Source organism: Otolemur garnettii, unplaced genomic scaffold, assembly GCF_000181295.1.
Source record: "Otolemur garnettii isolate 467f Iridium unplaced genomic scaffold, OtoGar3 scaffold00001, whole genome shotgun sequence".
NCBI classification, from domain to species: Eukaryota; Metazoa; Chordata; class Mammalia; order Primates; family Galagidae; genus Otolemur; species Otolemur garnettii.
Window position 1 is genome coordinate 73,255,218 of NW_003852396.1, and position 17,847 is coordinate 73,273,064.

Below are 17,847 nucleotides of genomic sequence, written 5' to 3' on the forward strand. Positions count from 1 at the left end.
TTACACAGATGTAAAAGGTGTCGCCTACTGGCAGGGTGTGACTGTACTGAATATTGTGGGCAATTGTAACACAGTGGTATTTGTGTATCTGAATGCAGGAAACATAATGTATTACGCTGTGATGTCACTAGGCTATAGGGATTTTTCAGCTCCATTATAATCTATGGGACAACTGTCATATATATGGTACATTGACCAAAATGTCATGACTATAATTAAATAGTAAGGGAGTGTTTTATCTCCCCGGGCCAAAAGTCTGGAAGCAGAATGTCTACAGTTGGTTAACTTAGTAGGTCAAGGATCTGGGTGTTTTCCTTCTGTTCCCTCACCTGTCTTCAGCAAAAGGATGGTTTCCTCCTCCTTGTCACAGAGTGACTGCAGCAGCTCCAGCTGTCATAGGCAGACCGTACGAAGCCTGGTAAAGCAGGGTAGTTTTTTTCCCCTGTGCATCCCTTTTATTAGTTTCATCTCCAGAACCCCCTTGCAGACTCCTGGGTCTTCTCGCGCTGTATCTTAGTCTGGTTTCTTTTGGCTCCTTGGCTCTGAGCCAAGTACTCACACATTCAGATACCAGGTCCAGGGAGGTGAAGATGAGGGAAAAAAGAGGGTGAGTGAGGCCAGGAAAGACATGAAGTCATGTGATGGAATGTGTTTTTGCCTTGGTCACTGCTTCACAGTATTTGGAAGAGACCCAGGTTGGCATGTTTGCATAGCACCGAGGGCCTTTGAAAAGGTTGCAAGGAGAAACCTCACCTGTGTCTGTCAAGGAGCTCTTGTACTCTGCTTGCTGGATTTTTTGGAGGGTGGAGAGACTAAAGGGAACATGCTAATATCTTTTGAAATTAATTAAAAATCCTAGTACATTTCTGTCTACCTTCTTTTATGTTGGGTGGTAGCAGAGTTAGTGATTAAGCACTTACATTCTGGAGAGTGAGTACCTGGGCACAAATCCAGGTACTGCAGTTTATCTGCTGTTTGTGACCAGTGCCCACCTTATAAGGTTGTTTGGAGGACAAAGGGTGTTAATATTTGAACAGTGCCCAGCAGTTAGCACGCTGTGTGTATTTGATTAAATGCATGGGGCATAAATACTCAAAACTATGATTTTTTTTTTTTTTTGAGACAGAGCCTCAAGCTGTCACCCTGGGTAGAGTGCCGTGGCATCATAGCTCACAGCAACCTCCAACTCCTGGGCTCAACGATTCTCCTGCTTCTGCCTCCCAAGTAGCTGGGACTACAAGCACCTGCCACAATGCCCGGCTATTTTTTGCTTGCAGCCGTCATTCATTGTTGTTTGGCAGGCCTGGGCTGGATTTGAACCTGCCAGCTCAGGTGTATGTGACTGGCACCTTAGCCGCTTGAGCCACAGGCGCCGCGCCCAAAACTATGATTTTAATCAAAACTTGCCTTTTTCTCCAAGATGAGATCTTTGCAATTTTGTTTTTAGAACTCAGAGCTCTTTGACACATTGTCCCACGTGAGGATCATCAGCCCGTGAATGTTTACATAGTCTCTGACTGTAGACGCAGACCCAGACCAAAGATTCGTAGACACTTTGCCTTTCTGTATGCCCTCTTTCCTTTTCTTTTTTGGAGACAGACTCTCACTTTGTTGCCCTTGGTAGAGTGCTGTGGCGTCATAGCTCACAGTAACCTCCAACTTTTGGGCTCAAATGATCCTCTTGCCTCAGTTTTTCTATTTTTAGTAGAGATAGAGTTCTTGATTTTGCTCAGGCTGGTCTTGAACTCGTGAGCTCAAGCAATCCACCCTTGGCTTCCCAGAGTGGTAGGATTACAGATATAAGTTACCATGCCTGGCCTTATTTTTTTTCTCTCTTTTTTTTTATCCTGCATTACCCTCTTCCACCTTCCCTTAGAGAGGACACCTCTACCTGGGGTATCGTTCACCTGTCCTGTGATTTGGTCATGTGCTGTCCTCTTTAGGACGCTATCTGCTTTAGCTCCAGCACTTTAGTGGAGTGCTTGAGGATTGCTTGTTATGAGTTCTCAGTGCTTTCTACACTGAATTACTCATTTAGAGACCTGTCTTATTTCCTTTACTTTCTTGTAAACAGCTTGAGGGCAGGATCTAGATACACACCTAGAGGCACACGCCAAGGGACACTGGAATTGGAAGGGGCTAGGACTTGCCATCCTGGAGTCTTGAGCCTATGGACTTTAATGTCTCCAACTACGGGGCAAAAAAATGTTTGCTGCCCTGCGTGACTTGCCCAGCCATGGACTCCTCTTTTCTTTCCCTATCTCCTGTGATTGAGGCTCAGCATAGACTGACGGGCAGGGGCTGGACATGAACCGATAAAATGTAGGCCTGAGATACTAAGGGCTTGAAGATAGCATGGGATTGGAGAAAGGGAAAGTTTGAGAGTGGGGTGGAACCTGGGACAAGTCCTTTCTCTTTTCCATTTATTGAGCACCTGCTGTATGCATCATTCTAGACACAGGGCTCTGTTCTTGTGTAGCATATGCTGGAGCGGGAGGATCCACTGATGTGGTGGGACCGAGGGGCATTGCTTTCCATGGCTGTTTAGAGAAGGGCTTGCTGGGGAGGTGGCAAGTTTTGCCAGGCCCTGGGAAGATCTGGGTAGAGTGGTTTTGGAGGAGGAAATAAATATGTAATAAAGGCTCCAAGGGGAAAGCACCTTTGAGAACATGAAGGGTCAGTGAGACCAGAGGGGGGGTCGGTGGGCTTTGGTTAAGAGTTTGAATTTCAACTCTTTTTGGTTATTTTCTTCATGAGGACCATAATTTGAAAAATCCCATTCACCAAAAAGGTGTGCTTATGGAAACAGTAGAATGTATAACCTAAAAGCCTAACCTTTTTAGGCTTTTGAAGTATGGGGAAATAATTTATGGATCACTGTGAATATTCCCCAAGACCACCCCCACCCGCCCGCCAGAGGGATCTAAAGATTGCACATTGAGACACTGTCAGCTGAATCTTAGAGCCCTCTTCGGTTTCATTCTTCCCCAAACTGGTTGCCATATGATTAAAAAAATACTGCCATCTACTGATAGAAAGAAAGTGAATTTTTGTCCACTGACAATGCCTCTGGCTTTCCACCCTGCAGATGGTTCTGGGGAAGGGGCGTATTGGTCCTGGTTTCCTTTTTCTCTGGCTCTGACAATCTTTGATTGTGCTTCTGTGTCTTTGACGTCAGTTCATCATGCAGCATTCGGGGGGGAGGTGCTGACCTGGGAAGCTGCCCCAGTGTAGGACATGGGTAGTGACAGCTGGTTGGCCTCTGTGTAACCGAGTTGATCTTTTGTCTGTATCTGAAAGGTGGTTTCATTGAGTCTCTGCGTTTAATGTCCTAAGACATACCTGGGCTAGCAGGCCTTTGTTTAAAGTACTTTTTACCGCCCCACCCCCATTATTAAGTCCTCAACTGCTTTATTTCTGATTTGCATTTTTCATGGCTGAATAAATCCGCTGACTTCCGTTTTCTGTTTCTGTTACAGATGGTGTACGCAGGTGACTGTGAGTACCACTTCCCTCTCTGTACTTTTGCTATGCGCTACCGCCCCCTAATGGACTTAGAGCAACATAACAGCAATGTGGAAATCACAGAAAATGCTAATTTCTTAAATGCTTAGTTCCCAGTTTTTCTTTGGAAGCAGGGTGAACATGGGAATAGCAAATGAAAGAAAAAGTTTGGCTAACTGTATGACTGTGACACATAAAACATGAATATTTTTCAGTAATATAAATATTTTATGTGATACTTACTGATCTATACCCATGGGTGATTTAACTTAACTGGAACTCCAATGCAGTATGATTTTTCTATGTTTTATGTCCTCTTATCCCATGAGTATTTCCTATGTTACTCTATTGCCCTTGTGTTGCTATATCGACACATTTAAAAAATTGTGTACTTAGCCGGGCGTTGTGGTGGGTGCCTGTAGTCCCAGTGACTGGGGAGGCTGAGGCAAGAGAATCACTTGAGTCCAAGAGTTTGAGGTTGCTGTGAGCTGTGATGCCATGGCACTCTACTGAGGGTGACAAAGTGAAACTCTGTCTCAAAAAAAAAAAAAAAAGGTGTACAGGGTTTGTATAACCTTTGGAAAACCAGACACAGCCTCCTGTATATTTTGCTCTCATATAGAGGGCTGGGGCCCAATTGCTGACTGGTGCTGGTCCATTCTGTTCACACTAAAATGAAAAAAATAAAGATGATATAGGAAGTTTTGAATGAAGTTAAATATATTTAGTTATAGAATCCCATCCATTTTGGGATTATGCTCTTACTATATATTTTTTTTTTGGTCATAAAATGTTTCTATAAGAAATAAAAATAATAGTAGTTTAAAAAAAGTGTCTTGTGGGAAAAATTAAAATTGGTAGCTTTAGTTTGTCTCGAAAATTTGAGAACTTTTTTTCTGATTGTCAAAAATCCCAGTTTGTGAACCATAGAGATAAAATAGTTAGGTTGTTCTCATAGTGCCATACAACGGGGGGAAAGTTTTGCTGAAGCTTCCTAATAAAGCACATCTCTGTTAATCACAGTAATTAGCAGAGCCTGCGTGGACAATGGGGCGTGTTCTACTGTTGGTTTTTCTTTGTGTTAATCAGTTTGGTAAATGAGCTGGTAGGTACCTCTTATAGGCTTGAATCACTAGTATGCAGGAAAATGTCTATGTACAGATATTTTAAATCAGGAAGAGAGAACTATAATAAATTAAAAAAATTACAGTAATAATCTTTTGTATGGCAAGTGTGTGGTGGGAGGTTTCATTTTATTAGTTTAGGTTTTTTTTTCTTTCTTGTATTTTAGGTGTCAGCTGTGATTCATTCAACTACACATCTTCAGCCACTGGAATTAATTTTGATGATATACCAGGAAACTTTTCAGTAATAAATGTGACTGATTCGAGTGGCTGGAGTCCCCCCATTGACCCTAGCAATACTTCAATTGATGGACTCGCTCCTGGGACGCGCTATCATTTAACCTTGTCAAATGGCTCCAGTATCTGTTGTCAACAAGTGGAAACAAGTGAGCAAGACTTTTCTGTTGGCGTGGATTGCAGGGTTTGAGAACATAGATAGCTGTCATCTTATCAGCTGTGTGTTTGAAATCACTTCATCTGAGCCTCAAATATTAAAGAATGACTTTTGTATCTTTCTTTCCCCCATTCTTGGCCCTGCCACTTGGGTTGGGGGATGCCTGGCCCCTCCAAGAGCTGCTTGGACACTCTCCTTTCTTTCTTTCTTTCTTTTTTTTTTCCTGAGGCAGAGCTTCAAGCTGTCATCCTGGGTAGAGTGCTGTGGTATCACAGCTCACAGCAATCTCTAACTCCTGGGCTCAAATGATTCTCCTGCCTCCACCTCCCAAGTAGCTGGGATTATAGGCGACCACCACAGCGCCCTGCTATTTTTTTTGGTTACAGCTGTCATTGTTGTTTGGCAGGCCCAGGCTGGATTTGAACCCACCAGCCTCGGTGTATGTGGCCAGCGCCTTAGCCACTGAACTATAGGCGCCAAGCAGAGAATCAGGGCCTTTTCCACGTGTGTTTTATTTTTCTGTTTCTGGTTGTTACTCCTTTCCTGAATTTAATTAGGATGCATTCATGTGATGGTTTTACTGTTAATAATCATGATGACATCTACAGCTTTACAGAACATGACATGAGATGACTTTGAGTAAAACTACATGGCTGGTTTCAAGCAGAATTGAACTCTGAACCCAGATTTGTAATGTCTGAATCCAGCAACCTTGTTTATCAGATTCTGGTGGCTCAGTCATAATCTTTCATGCTTAGTGAGGTGTGTTAGAGCTGTGAACAGAGGAACCTGAGACCAAGAGGTTTTAAGAAACTAATTCCAGGTCCTATAGCAAATGGCTAGAGCGGTTTTCAGGTCCACAGCCACCTCTCAAGACCAGCTCTTTTCTCCTTGTGCTCTTCTGCCCTTGCCATTTTATGTCAGAAACCTGCTGAGTTTCCTTCTGACATCAGGATCTGGCAACAAATATTACACGTGTTTCTGTCTCAGAGAACATCTTTCTAAATGCAGTGTTTTCTGAGAGCAGGGAGATAGACCCACTGGTGCACCACTGGTCTTTTTCACATTAGCTTCTGGGCAGCTTTGACCCTCTGTTGCAGTCACAGTAACATGATCAATTTCCGTCAGGGTTACCTCTGTCCTAAAGCCTCTGTTTCACCAGCATATGTACACGTATGTATAAGGACTTAAGTAGATTTTGTTGCAGGGAAGTCTAGAGGCAAGTAAAAAGAAATTGAACTCTGTGATTATGAAATTCACTGCTGGAAAGTAGCTGTGCAGAGAAGGCCTCCTGCTTACATTCTGTTTTCTGAATGTAATTCTTCTTTTTTTTTTTTGAAAACAATATTTAAATAGGACCCAGTTCTGTATTTGACATTGAAGCCGTTTCCAGCAGTCCAACAAATGTGACCCTAACCTGGAAAAACAATGACACGGCTGCTTCTGAGTACGAGTATAGAGTGATGAATACGGTGGGAGATAAACTGGCTTGTGTTACACGTCAGACCAGGTGCGACATCACAGACTTAAGTCCAGAGACTTTTTATCAGTTCTCCATCACTCCAAGAACAGGCAGTAAGATCTGGGGAGATCCCAGCTTCAAAAATGTCACAACAGGTAAGATGTTTGGATTCTGGGGGTGATCAAGGGCCGTTTCTTACTATATCCTGGGTTCTGGAGCCCTGTCCATTCAAGTTGCCTGTAGGAAAGAGATTGTTTTTGTCAACTAGGGAAGAAAAGGTGCCTGTTGTTTCAAGCCCAGGAGTTCAGGTGGTCAGGTCACTCACCATTAAGATCCTATGTGATTTGGGAAGTTCTGACTACTTCTGTTTGGTTTTAAAAAGGTTTTGTTGTTCTTGGTTAATACCTACTTTTCTGTTAAGGCTCAGGAGTAGATGCCTCACTAGAAATATATTTTGATGGCAATTACCTGCCTTTTATTTTCCCAGGGAAATGAGGGCTGTGTGTATGTTCCCAGGAGTTTCTGTTGGGCAGCAAAGGTTGGCATACTTTATAGAGGAATATGTGTTTCAAATGAAATAAAAGCTCAGTGACATTTAGGTTTTAATTAAGATTGGACAGCTGAGATTTTGATTTAGCTTAGATGTCAGTAACCTAAGCCATCTTTTATAAGTGGCAAACTTAAGCTCTTTTTTTTTTAAGCTGAAAAGAGCCCTTAACACGTAAGTGAGCAGCTCTTTTTAAGGCGAGTAGAACCAAAAATTGAATAAAGGGGTCCTCAGTGTTTTTTCTGATCCCAGTGTGTGTGCTGTCATTGGCTGGTGAGGTCTAGGGGCATCTGGAGAGAAGGTGGAGAGATGATAGAAGAAAAAAACACAGAATTTAGACATGGTGATGGGGACAAGGTGACTCAGAGTGGCTGACGTAGGACAAGGAGGTGGCGAGGTGGCAGGACGTGGCACCTGGCAAAGGTGCTGGGTGTCTCTGTCCTCCCCAGCCCCGAGCACAGGGCTATGCCTGCGTGGGTTCGTAGCGACTGGGTACTGAGCCTGTATGTGCTTCCTTAACATGTTATTTTGTCCTCACAGTAGCCCTGGGGGCTGCAGCTGAAGAAAGTGTCATGTGGAGAAGTTAAGTTTCATTTGATATCTCAGAGTTACTGAGCAGCAGGTGGTGGGGCGGGAGCTGGGTGCCTATCTCCAGACCCCTGTGGTGCAATGTTGTTAGCGACAGACACCCAGGTCTGGTGAGGGCCAGGGACACCTACTTCTTGGAGGACTTGGGGGGCTTCTGGGTGTTATAGTTCTTGAATAAGAGTAAAAAGGCACACAAATAACTCTTTGCATGAGAGACATTTGTTGTGAGGAATTGGGTCCCAGAGGGGATTGTGTTGTTTCAGAGCTGCACCATGCCTTAGGGTCACCCAGGCCATGTGTTTATGTTCAGCCCCTGCAGAGCTCAGGTAGTGTTTTGTCTCAAACTGTCCCACCACCGGCATTCATGGATGCTTCACGCTGGGGCCTGGGCTCCACCCACCACGACCAGTAGTGGGTGCTCTCGAGCAAGCTGCCGGGCCTCTGGTCTCCACTGTTCTTCTCAGACCCAGAGGAAGTGGTTTGATTACATCCCTGTCAGCCACATACAGAGATGGAAGGAAGGGCAGGGCATCTACAGTATAGATGGAAAGTCTTCTGGAAGATCCCCTTGGGATTGGAAGACAGCAGTGTGCTCCTTAGTTGAAATGTGTTGATGCTGTAAAATGACGTTATTTGCATTATTTTGAATTGAAACCTTTAGACTTAACAAGCGATTACTTTATTTGATGCCTTGTTCCCAATATCTAAAACAGACATAACTAAATGTCTCTGTTTACTTTTCTTTTCTTTTCTTTTCTTTCTTTTTTTTTTTTTTTTAGAGACAGAGCCTCACTTTATTGCCCTCAGTAGAGTGCGGTGGCGTCACAGCTCACAGCAACCTCCAGTTCTGAGGCTTAGGCGATTCTCTTGTCTCAGCCTCCCGAATAGCTGGGACTACAGGCGCCCATCACAATGCCCAGCTATTTTTTTGCGGTTTGGTTGGGGCTGGGTTCAAACCCGCCACCCTCCGTATATGGGGCCGGCACCCTACCCACTGAGCCACAGGCACCGCCCAAGTGCCTCTGTTTAAAGGGGGGTAATTTACAAGAGTTTCAAATCATTATTGGAGTTAATCTTGGGAGAATAGTGCAGATACCAAGGCATTTTGGTTTCAAGGTTTATTCCTGTCCTCTTTTCTGCAATTTTTTTTTTTTTTTTGAGACAGAGTTTTACTCTGTTGCCCTCGGTAGATAGCTCACAGCAACCTCAAAGTCTTGGGCTCAAGTGATTCTCTTGCCTCAGCCTCCTGAGTACCTGGGACTACAGGCACCTGCCACAACGCCTGGCTGTTTTTTAGAGACAAGGTCTCGCTCTGGCTCAGGCTGGTCTTGAACCTGTAAGCTAAGGCAATCTACCTGCTTCAGCCTCTCAGAGTGCTAGGATCATAGGTGTGAGCTACTGCGCCTGGCCTTCTTTTCTGCATTTTGATGTTTTTTTCCTCCCACATGATGGAAATGATGGAAATGCATTGGGTAAAGAAGTATTTTTTAATGTAGTGGTTCTCAACCTGTGGGTCGCGACCCCTTTGTAATAATGAAAATACATCCTGCATATCAGCTATTTACATTAGGATTCATAAACAGTAGCAAAATTACAGTTATGAAGTAGCAATGAAAATAATTTTATGGTTGGGGGTCACCACAACATGAGGAACTGTATTAAAAAGTCGCAGTATTAGGAGGCATTAGGAAGGTTGAGAACCACTGTTTTAGTGAGTCAGATGCAGACATTGGTGACTCCAGTTATTCTTCATGAAAAGTGACTATCAATATCTTGTCAATTAATGCCCATCAGGTGTTTTTAAAATAGCGCCTGCTCCTACTCTGGTTTCTGGTCTCCATGTTCACTCTGTGGATACGAGGAAGGTTGCTGTCTCCTGGAGCAATGACAATGGGACTGCCTCCTGCTGGATGCTTCTTGAAGGCAGAAGCCTTGATGAGTCTACTCAAAACTTAACAATCAGAATTTTAGGCTTGAAGCCAGGAAATCGATGCTGTTTCAACCTGTATCTTCTAGAATCAAATGAGACCCAGAGAGAACTGGTTATTTCTGTCTCGGGTGAGTTAGAAAATTGTGCTTCCCATCTTCCTTTCCGGTTTTGATTTTTAGGAACTTGGTAGTTTAAAAAAAATATTGTTCTTTGATTGGTATAGAGTTTTAGAATGTGTAGGGCAAAGGGCTTTCCCTCTGCATTTTAGTGGGATCCCATGTCTGAATGAGGAAGGAAGGGACAGTGTTCTTAATTTACAGGTGAATATGCGGGGCTCGGAATGGTGATGGGGATGGAAACTTTCTGGAATCTGGCATCCAGGAGAGTAGAGGTCCTTTTAGTGTTTTTTTTTTTGAGACGGAGTCTTACTATGTCACCCTTGGTAGAGTACTGTGGAGTCATAGCTCACAGCAACCTCAAACTCTTGGGCTTAAGCGATCTTCTTGCTTCAGCCTCCCAAGTAGCTGGAACTACAGGCACCCACCACAATACCCGGCTATTGTTTTTTGTTGCAATTGTCAGTGTTGTTTAGCAGGCCCAGGCCAGGCTTGGACCCGCCAGCTTCTGTGTACGTGGCCGATGCCCTACTCACTGAGCTGTCGGCACCAAGCCCCCTTTAGTGTTTTTATCTTTTAGTTGAACAAATAGCAGGTGTGTTAATCCAAGTTGGGCCTTTGGAGGAGCTTATCCCGCCCACGGAGAAGGGGATGCTTAGCAGGAAACTCTGGCAGCTGTCTTCTGCACTGACCTTGGAGTAGTCATTTGCAGATACGACAGTGTTTACATGGAGTACCAGCTGTGGGCACTGTCTGACGAGTCATCTTGTGGGGTGGGGGCACTAAACAAAGACAAGGGACATGTTTCCCTCTTGTGGTTAATGTCTTTGTCTCTTTGCCTGAAACAGATGTCAATGGCACTGAAAGAATCCCAGCAGACACCTGGCCCCAGGCCTGCGACAGCGCCACCACGCCTGTATGTGTTGAGAACTTCCCTGGGCCTACGGCCCCATCCTCTGGCCAGCAGTCCCAAGACATGCACGTCCTGCTTGTTGGGTTAAAGCCTGGGACTCAGTACAAGACTACTGTTTATTCTCAAGCAGCAGATGACACGGAAGGAAAGCCTCAGACTGTAGAGTTCACGACAAGTATGTTGAATTTTGTAAAATGGCTCCAGCGCAAAGTGGTGTCTTCTGAAATTCTGGTTCTGAGTTCTTTTTTTTTTTTTTTTTTTAAAGAACTTTATTGCCCTTGGTAGAGTGCTGTGGCATCATAGCTCACAGCAACCTCCAACTCCTGTGCTTAGGCGATTCTCTTGTCTCAGTCTCCTGAGTAGCTGGGACTATAGGTGCCTGCTACAACGCCTGGCTGTTTTTTGTTTTTGCAGTTTGGCCGGGGCCAGGTTTGAACCTGCTACTCTTGGTATATGGGGCAGTGCCCTGCCCACTTTCTTTTTTTAAATAAAAAAAATTTTTTTTTTTTTTTTTATTGAGACAGAATCTCACTTTGTCACCCTCGGTAGACTGCCATGGTGTCATAGCTCACAGCAACCTCAAACTCTTGGGCTCAAACGATTCTCTTGCCTCAGCTTTCTTAGTAACTGAGACTACAGGCAATTGCCTCAGCGCCCAGTTACTATTATTTTGTTGTTTGTTTGTTTTAGCACACCCGGGCTGGTTTGGAACCCACCAGCCCTGGTGCATGTGGCTGGCACCCTAACCACTCACTGAGCAGTGGGCTCCCAGCCTCTGAGTTATTTCCTGCTTAGCAAGTTTTGTTGTCTGGGAGAACTTTCTGGAAGATTTTTTGGACAGACATGATCTCATAAGTTTCTTCTGAACTTCTGAGGCAAGGCGTGTCTTTAAGTGCAATACGTATATGTAGGTTGCTATGAAAGTTCTGAGACTGTGTTATGGTCCAATATCTTCCAAGAAACACAGTGATCAGCAGTGTCCTTTCAGATTCACAGGTGCAAGTTTGAACTCGCTTGGCTTATCGGTATTTCTGGGAGGGCTTCATATGTTTCCATCTCACAAATTTTATATTTCTTGATTTTTGTGTATCTCTAAACTTTCATAAGCCACCCCCCCCACCCCCCCACCCCCGTATAAAACAAATTGAGCAGCTCCACATGTAGACAAGGGCGTTCCCTTGCATCCATCTTTCATATCTCTGCATTTAGCCAGTGAGACAGGCTGATATAATAGTTTTCTCTTATAAATAGATAACTGTTGGTTAATTTTTAATCCCTTTAAGATAAAGAAACCAGTTCCTTCTTTGGGCCTTCCTTTGGTGTTCAGACAGGTCTTTTATTGAAGCACTTGCTGACTACAGGTTACTGCTTTCTGGCTGTAAGTACCAGCATAGCCACCTTCCAAACTGACTAGTATTTGCAGGCTTTTGGATTGGTGCATATGAGAGAATAAAGAAATGTATGGTTTCTACCCTCAGGGAACTTTGAGGACAGCTGGGGAGGTGAGCACACAGAAAAGCACACAGTCAGGCTCCATGGGCTCAGGAACCAACACAGCCTCATCATAGCCTGAGGCCTGATTGTAGGCAGAGAGAACTGAGTCTGGGTATTTGATCCAAATATACATATATTTACATTTCGAAAAGCTGTCATAGGCCCACAGAACTGGAGTGTCAGGGCTGGAGGAATAAGGAGAGAAACAGACCTCTGGAGGGCTGGGCCTTCAAAGTTTGGGAGGGAGGAGGTGTCAGAGTCTGCTTTCTGGATGGCTGTGCTGGGGGAGGGAGTTGCTGTTTCCCAGTCTTCCTGCAAGTGGCAAGTGCTTCTTCCACCAAAAGGGTCAGGTGCTATTTGGTAGGGAGTACCATGCAGGTATCATGGCTCCGTCCACACTAGCTGCCCCCTGCACTGCTGTGGACACTGGATGGTGGGAGCACAGTCCTAACCTCCAGTCCTGGGGGAGGCCTCTCTCCTCCAGGGAGGACGTGAGGCTCTGTATACATGGGGAGAAGGTGAAGACAGGTCAGTGAGGAAACCCCTAAGTGAAAGTGCATTCAGTGGACGAGAGGTGGGTGTGTGGAAGCCAAGGGCAGGTGAGCTGAGGGCCGCCGGGGCTGTGGGGGCACTGTGGCTCCTTGTTTAAGGTCCATCGTGTTGCTTTGGCTATTTGATGACTTAAGAAAAAAAAATTCTTTTTGTTAACAAATATTTACAAAGGCTGTCACAGGCCCATAGACCTCTCTTTGCCTAAGGAGTGACCAGGTAGCTGGGTGTCAGAGGAATGGTTGGGCAGTGAAATGTGGGTGGTGTGGAGAGTGGGAATCCCAGGCGGGAGACTAGCCAGGAGGGAAGCCCGTGTCCCTGGTTCTGGTGACTGGGATGGAAGCAGGAGTGGGGTGTGGGAAGGAGGGGTGTTGGGGTGCGTAGGCATCTCAGGGACCCTAGTAATTCCTAAGGGGTGGATTTAACTCCTAGAGAGAGGTTTCCTGCCTGCTTTGAGAACTCTCTTCTTTTAGAGAGTGTAAAGGGGGAGGGGAATGGGTTTTAGAATCTAGGAGGCAGTCAGAGGCCAGACTGTCTTACTTGTACAGAGCTAGAACATTGGGCAGGAAGTCAGTGACAAGCCGTGGCTCTAAGGAACTGCAGCGTTTCTTGGTGTCCATGTCGAGGGAGGGTCCTCTATGTCCTTATTTCTTCATTTGGATGATTTTGCTGATGCCTGGGTAGGGTGGGGAGGATGTGGTGTGAGAGAGGTTTCTGGACTTTACGTCAAGAACCCTGAGTGCTCTGCAGGAGCAGCGGGGGTGGGTGGGCTGCCAGAGAGGGGGGAGGACTTGGTTTCCACAGGGTGGGTGAGCTCCAGGAGGAGAAGGGGCCCCCATGGGTGCTGTTGGCAGTGGTGGGGTTGTCCTGCACATGAGAAGCTTGTGTGAGAAGCTGTGTACCCCGGGGGTAGGTCCAGCCAGAGGAAGGACCCTTTACCTGATTTACTAAAAGGGGTCATTGGGTCAGTGTGGGTCTCGGGTTCCCTGCTTTTTAAAGTTGTTTGAGGAAAAGTAAAGTAATAGTGATGGTGTTTGGAATCTTGGTGGTGTGAATACACACATCTCCTGGTTTGTGTGGAACTGCCTCAGTGCACGGTAAATGGTAATTACAGGAGCTGTTCCTTCTCTGTGTGTATCTTAGTGAGTTCGGGATGGCAAATGACCACGGACTGGTAAACAGTAAACAAACACTTATTTCTCACAGTCCTGGAGGCTGGAAGTCTGAGCCTGGGGTTGAGGGGCTCCTTCTGAGTTGGAGACTCCCTGGGTCCCCACGTGGCTGCAGGGTTGAGGGAGCGTCTCTCTCAGGTCTCTTTGGTTAGTAGGCCTCACTCTTGAGTGCTCCCTTGAGGGCGGTAATTCCTGAATTACCCCCCACAGGCCCCACCTCCTGCTACCATCTCCTTGGGGGTTAGGATTTCAACATAGGAATTTTGGGAGACACACATTCAGTCCATTACAAGACATACACACACATAGAGAAAACCTCACATCTTTCAAGAGACTAGTTAGGTGGGGCAGCATTAGGAAGCCATGAAGGCTGCTGAGGCCCCCAAGGCTAGTTGTGGCAGAAGGTCCTGCTAGGTCTGGCAGGTGAGGGGAGGACAAGGGGAGAGTGGGGGAGAGTGGGCGACGCAGCCGTGTCAGGACCCATGGCCCAGAGTGGGAGGCGATGAAGGAGGATGCTGCCCACTTCCCCTGGGCCTCTGGTGCCTGTCCACCTCACTGGCTTGTGGGACCCGGTCACAGACATGTGGTAAGGCCTCTTGGTAATGCCATGTGCGGGGTAGCCTCATGGCCACTGCAGGTGAGAGGAGGACAGAGGGCACATCGGGAGTGTGGGGTGAGCACGAGACTAATACCTAGCACTCTCATGCTATCATTTCTTGAGCTTAGGGTTGCTGTCCTGATTTTTATAGATGAGGAAACTGAGCTTAATTGGTTTTCCTGGGGCCCAGCTGGCTATTGAAGCAGAACTAGGCTTGGAACCCAAATCTGCCTCGTGCTTGAAGTCTGCAATTTTAATTGATCATGTTTAGTGTTCATTTTCAGATGGATTTATGCTTGGGGGCTTTTCTGGGTCCCCCTAGCACCGAGGGCAAAGCACACATAGGGTCCACGTTATTGTTTACGAGTTCTTTGTATCTCTGAAGTCAACTCTAAAAGGACAACGAGTAGCTGTGCAGGTGTGGTGGGCCAGCTAGTTTCTTCACTGGCCGGAGATGCTGGACTTTGTCTGGGAACCACACACCTTTCCGGGATGGTTAGATGGTGTGGAGGAGGAGAAAGGAACGACCCCAAGAGTTTCTCAGCCTTGGTGACATGCCCCGATGACAACTTCTGTCTCTCTCTTTCCCTGCTGTCCTAGTTATTTTTAATTCTTCTTCTGTCCTCACAGATGCTAGTCAGGTTTTTGACGTCACAGTCGTGAACATCAGTGCCACAAGCTTGACCCTGACCTGGAAAATCACTGATAATGAGTCATCCTCTGTGTATACCTATGAGATAGTCGTGGCTACGGAGACGAGTTTCCTATCTGTCAACATCAGTGAGATGCAGGCCGTCATCCCCGGACTCACCTCGAGTACCCTCTACAACATCACGGTGTATCCCCTCCTAGGTGACACCAGGGGCATGCCGGGCTCCCTCCAAGTGTACACCCGTGAGTTCACATGCTGTTCTAGCTAACCTTTCTTGCCAGCCTCCTATGTGCCAGGTTCAGATACAGACCGGAGAAGCTCTGACCCTGCCCTCTGAGAATGCATAGCCCAGCGTGGAGTCCAGAGGGGCTCTAACCTCCTTCAGGGCATGTGAAATAATAATGGTGATCCTTGGTTCATATTGGTGATCCTAGCCACGTGCTGAGCTCCATGTGACATGTTTTCCATGCACTGTTTGACCCTGTGATGTGGTTGGTGCTGGCTTTGTTTTGTAGACGAGGAAGCCAAGGCCAGGAGGTAATGTAGGCAGGTGTCACACCTGGTAAGTGACAGAGGTGAGGCTAAACCTCTCGTCTGTTTTGACTGTGGCCTGTGCTTGTAATGACCATTGTAGTGTGGTTCAGACCTGGAGGGAATTAATATAGGGAGAAAAAAAGAGCCTGTATATTCATGTCCCTTGGATGCTGACATTCTAGTGACACACTGGCACAGCCGTATGTCTCATCCTTTGTTTGCTAAATGTCCCTGAAGGATAAGATGTTTGGAAGCAAATAAGAAACTTTCTGTTCTGAAGAAGGCTGATGGTGTAAAATAAGACAATAATGGTGTACTAGGGTATAGTAGTATCACACTGACTTTACTACTCATCATTAGTATAGACAGCAGCTGTGCACAGGGCTAGGGGCTCTAAACACATAGCTGTGGCTTCCGTGATGGGTCTTAGGGTCCCCCTTTTACAGATGAGAAAATGAGAGCCCAGCTCAGCTGAAACAGTTTGCCCAGGGCCATAGAGCTAGCAACTGGTGAGCAGGAAATTTAACCCAGGGTGCCTATAAGGCTCATCCTCTAAGCTTGCTTTACCTTATAGGTGCTTTACGTATGCTTCCTTAGAAAGCTTTTGGGGGGGGGGGGATAAAGTCTGTTTTCATTTCTTTACCTTTTACTTTTTTCCTGTTACAACAACCCCTTCTCTTCCACCTCCCAAGGTATCATCAATGGCTTAAACAAGATGATTTTATTTCTTTCTCCTATAATAGAAGCCCAGGGCTAGGGAAGATTGGGAATGGTAGAGTGTTAGTCAGGGCTCAGTGGCAAGAAACAGAAACTATGAGCTATTTTAAGCCAAAAGGGGTTGTCCTTTGAGAGTTTATAGGGTCAGTGGAAGGACTAGTGTATTAGTTTGCTACAGCTGCTGTAACAAGTACCACAGACTGGGTGACTGAAACAATAGAAATATGTTTTCCTCACTGTTCCAGAGGCTGGAAGATGGAGGTAGAGGTAACAGTGGGTTTGGTTTCTTCTGAGCCTGTCCTCTTGGTTTGTAGATGGCTGTCTTCACATGGTTGTCCTTAGGTCTGTGTCCTCACCTCCTCTCCTTAGAATGAATTTGGGGAGGAGGGCACAATTTAGCCCATAATTGCTGAGGAGCAGGTGTTAGGATTGGTTCCCAGAAAGGACTCCCATCCTAAGGCTGCAGAACTGACTGCCCTGGAGAGCCAGCGACAGTGGAGTGAGGAATCAGTAGCCTCTGCTGCAGTTGCTGGATTCAGGAATGTCATGTTCTCACCTGTGACCTGGGATCAGGAAGCTGAAGCCACTGCCACAGTGTTGGTAGCCTGAGCTGTGATCATCACAGCTGTGTTCCAGAAAGAGAGAGAGGGGCTGCAAGTCGTGCTCTGGTCCTTAAGGATATTTCTAGAAGTCCTGCAAATTTCTGCTCACATTCTTAGTCACATGGCTGCATCTAGCTACCAGGGAGGCTGGGAAATGTTGTCTTTATTCCCAGCGGCCATACTCATAGCTAAAAATCTGGGGGTGTGATGAAGGAAAAAGGAGGGAATGGATTTTGGGAGTCCAGAGTGCCTCTGCCACACCTCTCTGAACTGAGGCTCTGGAGTTCTCAGTGATGCGTTTACGATAAAGCAGCCAGGAGCAGCCAAGGTTCTCCCGGAGAGCCTGGGCCCTCGACCGTGGGGATTCACTACCTCCGCTCATTCCCTGTGGTGGACTTTATACAACTTAAGCACCCAGGTTTGGGCACTTGGGTGCTCTTTCCTTGGCCAGAAGCACCAGTTTCTGAAGAGTTTGTGTTTTAGGTAATGATGCAAAAAAGAGAAAAAGAGAGATCAGGTGTCCTAAGTTTGCATTTAGTTTCCAGTGTAACTATTTTGTGAAGTAATCATCCCTGTCTCTTGGAGAAACAGAGTCTAAGTCCAGGTGTTTATTTTCTTCCCACAGCTCCTGGTCCAGTTTCCAACTTTCAAGTAACCTCAGTTGGCGCAAAGGAAATTGGCTTAGCCTGGAGCAGCAATGACTCGGATTCCTTTAAGATAAATATCTCCCAGGATGGAGCTGGAGAATCTTGGGTGAAAACAACCACTGATCAAACTGTTATCATTGATGGCTTGCACCCTGGAACCAAATACCATTTTGAAATATTTCCACAAGGACCAAATGGGACCCAAGGGCCATCTCAAACCATTTACGGTAGAACTGGTAGGCAAATAGGCTTCTTTTGTAAATGTTGACGCAGCTCCATGGGGTGGATACTGTCATCTCTGTTT

General features: G+C 46.0%; 1 protein-coding gene across 2 annotated transcripts in view; it reads left to right on the forward strand.

Moving 5' to 3' along the window:
- The window catches only part of PTPRJ (protein tyrosine phosphatase, receptor type J), a 171,384-nt gene that overhangs the window by 120,904 nt on the left and 32,633 nt on the right, over positions 1-17,847 (forward strand). Inside the window, exons 2-8 of one of the 2 annotated variants that reach the window (XM_023509723.1) lie at positions 3,480-3,498; positions 4,796-5,014; positions 6,379-6,639; positions 9,414-9,677; positions 10,514-10,753; positions 15,022-15,285; positions 17,522-17,779. In XM_023509723.1, coding sequence (XP_023365491.1) covers positions 3,480-3,498; positions 4,796-5,014; positions 6,379-6,639; positions 9,414-9,677; positions 10,514-10,753; positions 15,022-15,285; positions 17,522-17,779 — 1,525 coding nt within the window. The remainder of the gene's footprint in view (positions 1-3,479; positions 3,499-4,795; positions 5,015-6,378; positions 6,640-9,413; positions 9,678-10,513; positions 10,754-15,021; positions 15,286-17,521; positions 17,780-17,847) is intronic. The other variant, XM_023509726.1, reaches the window with a different exon arrangement.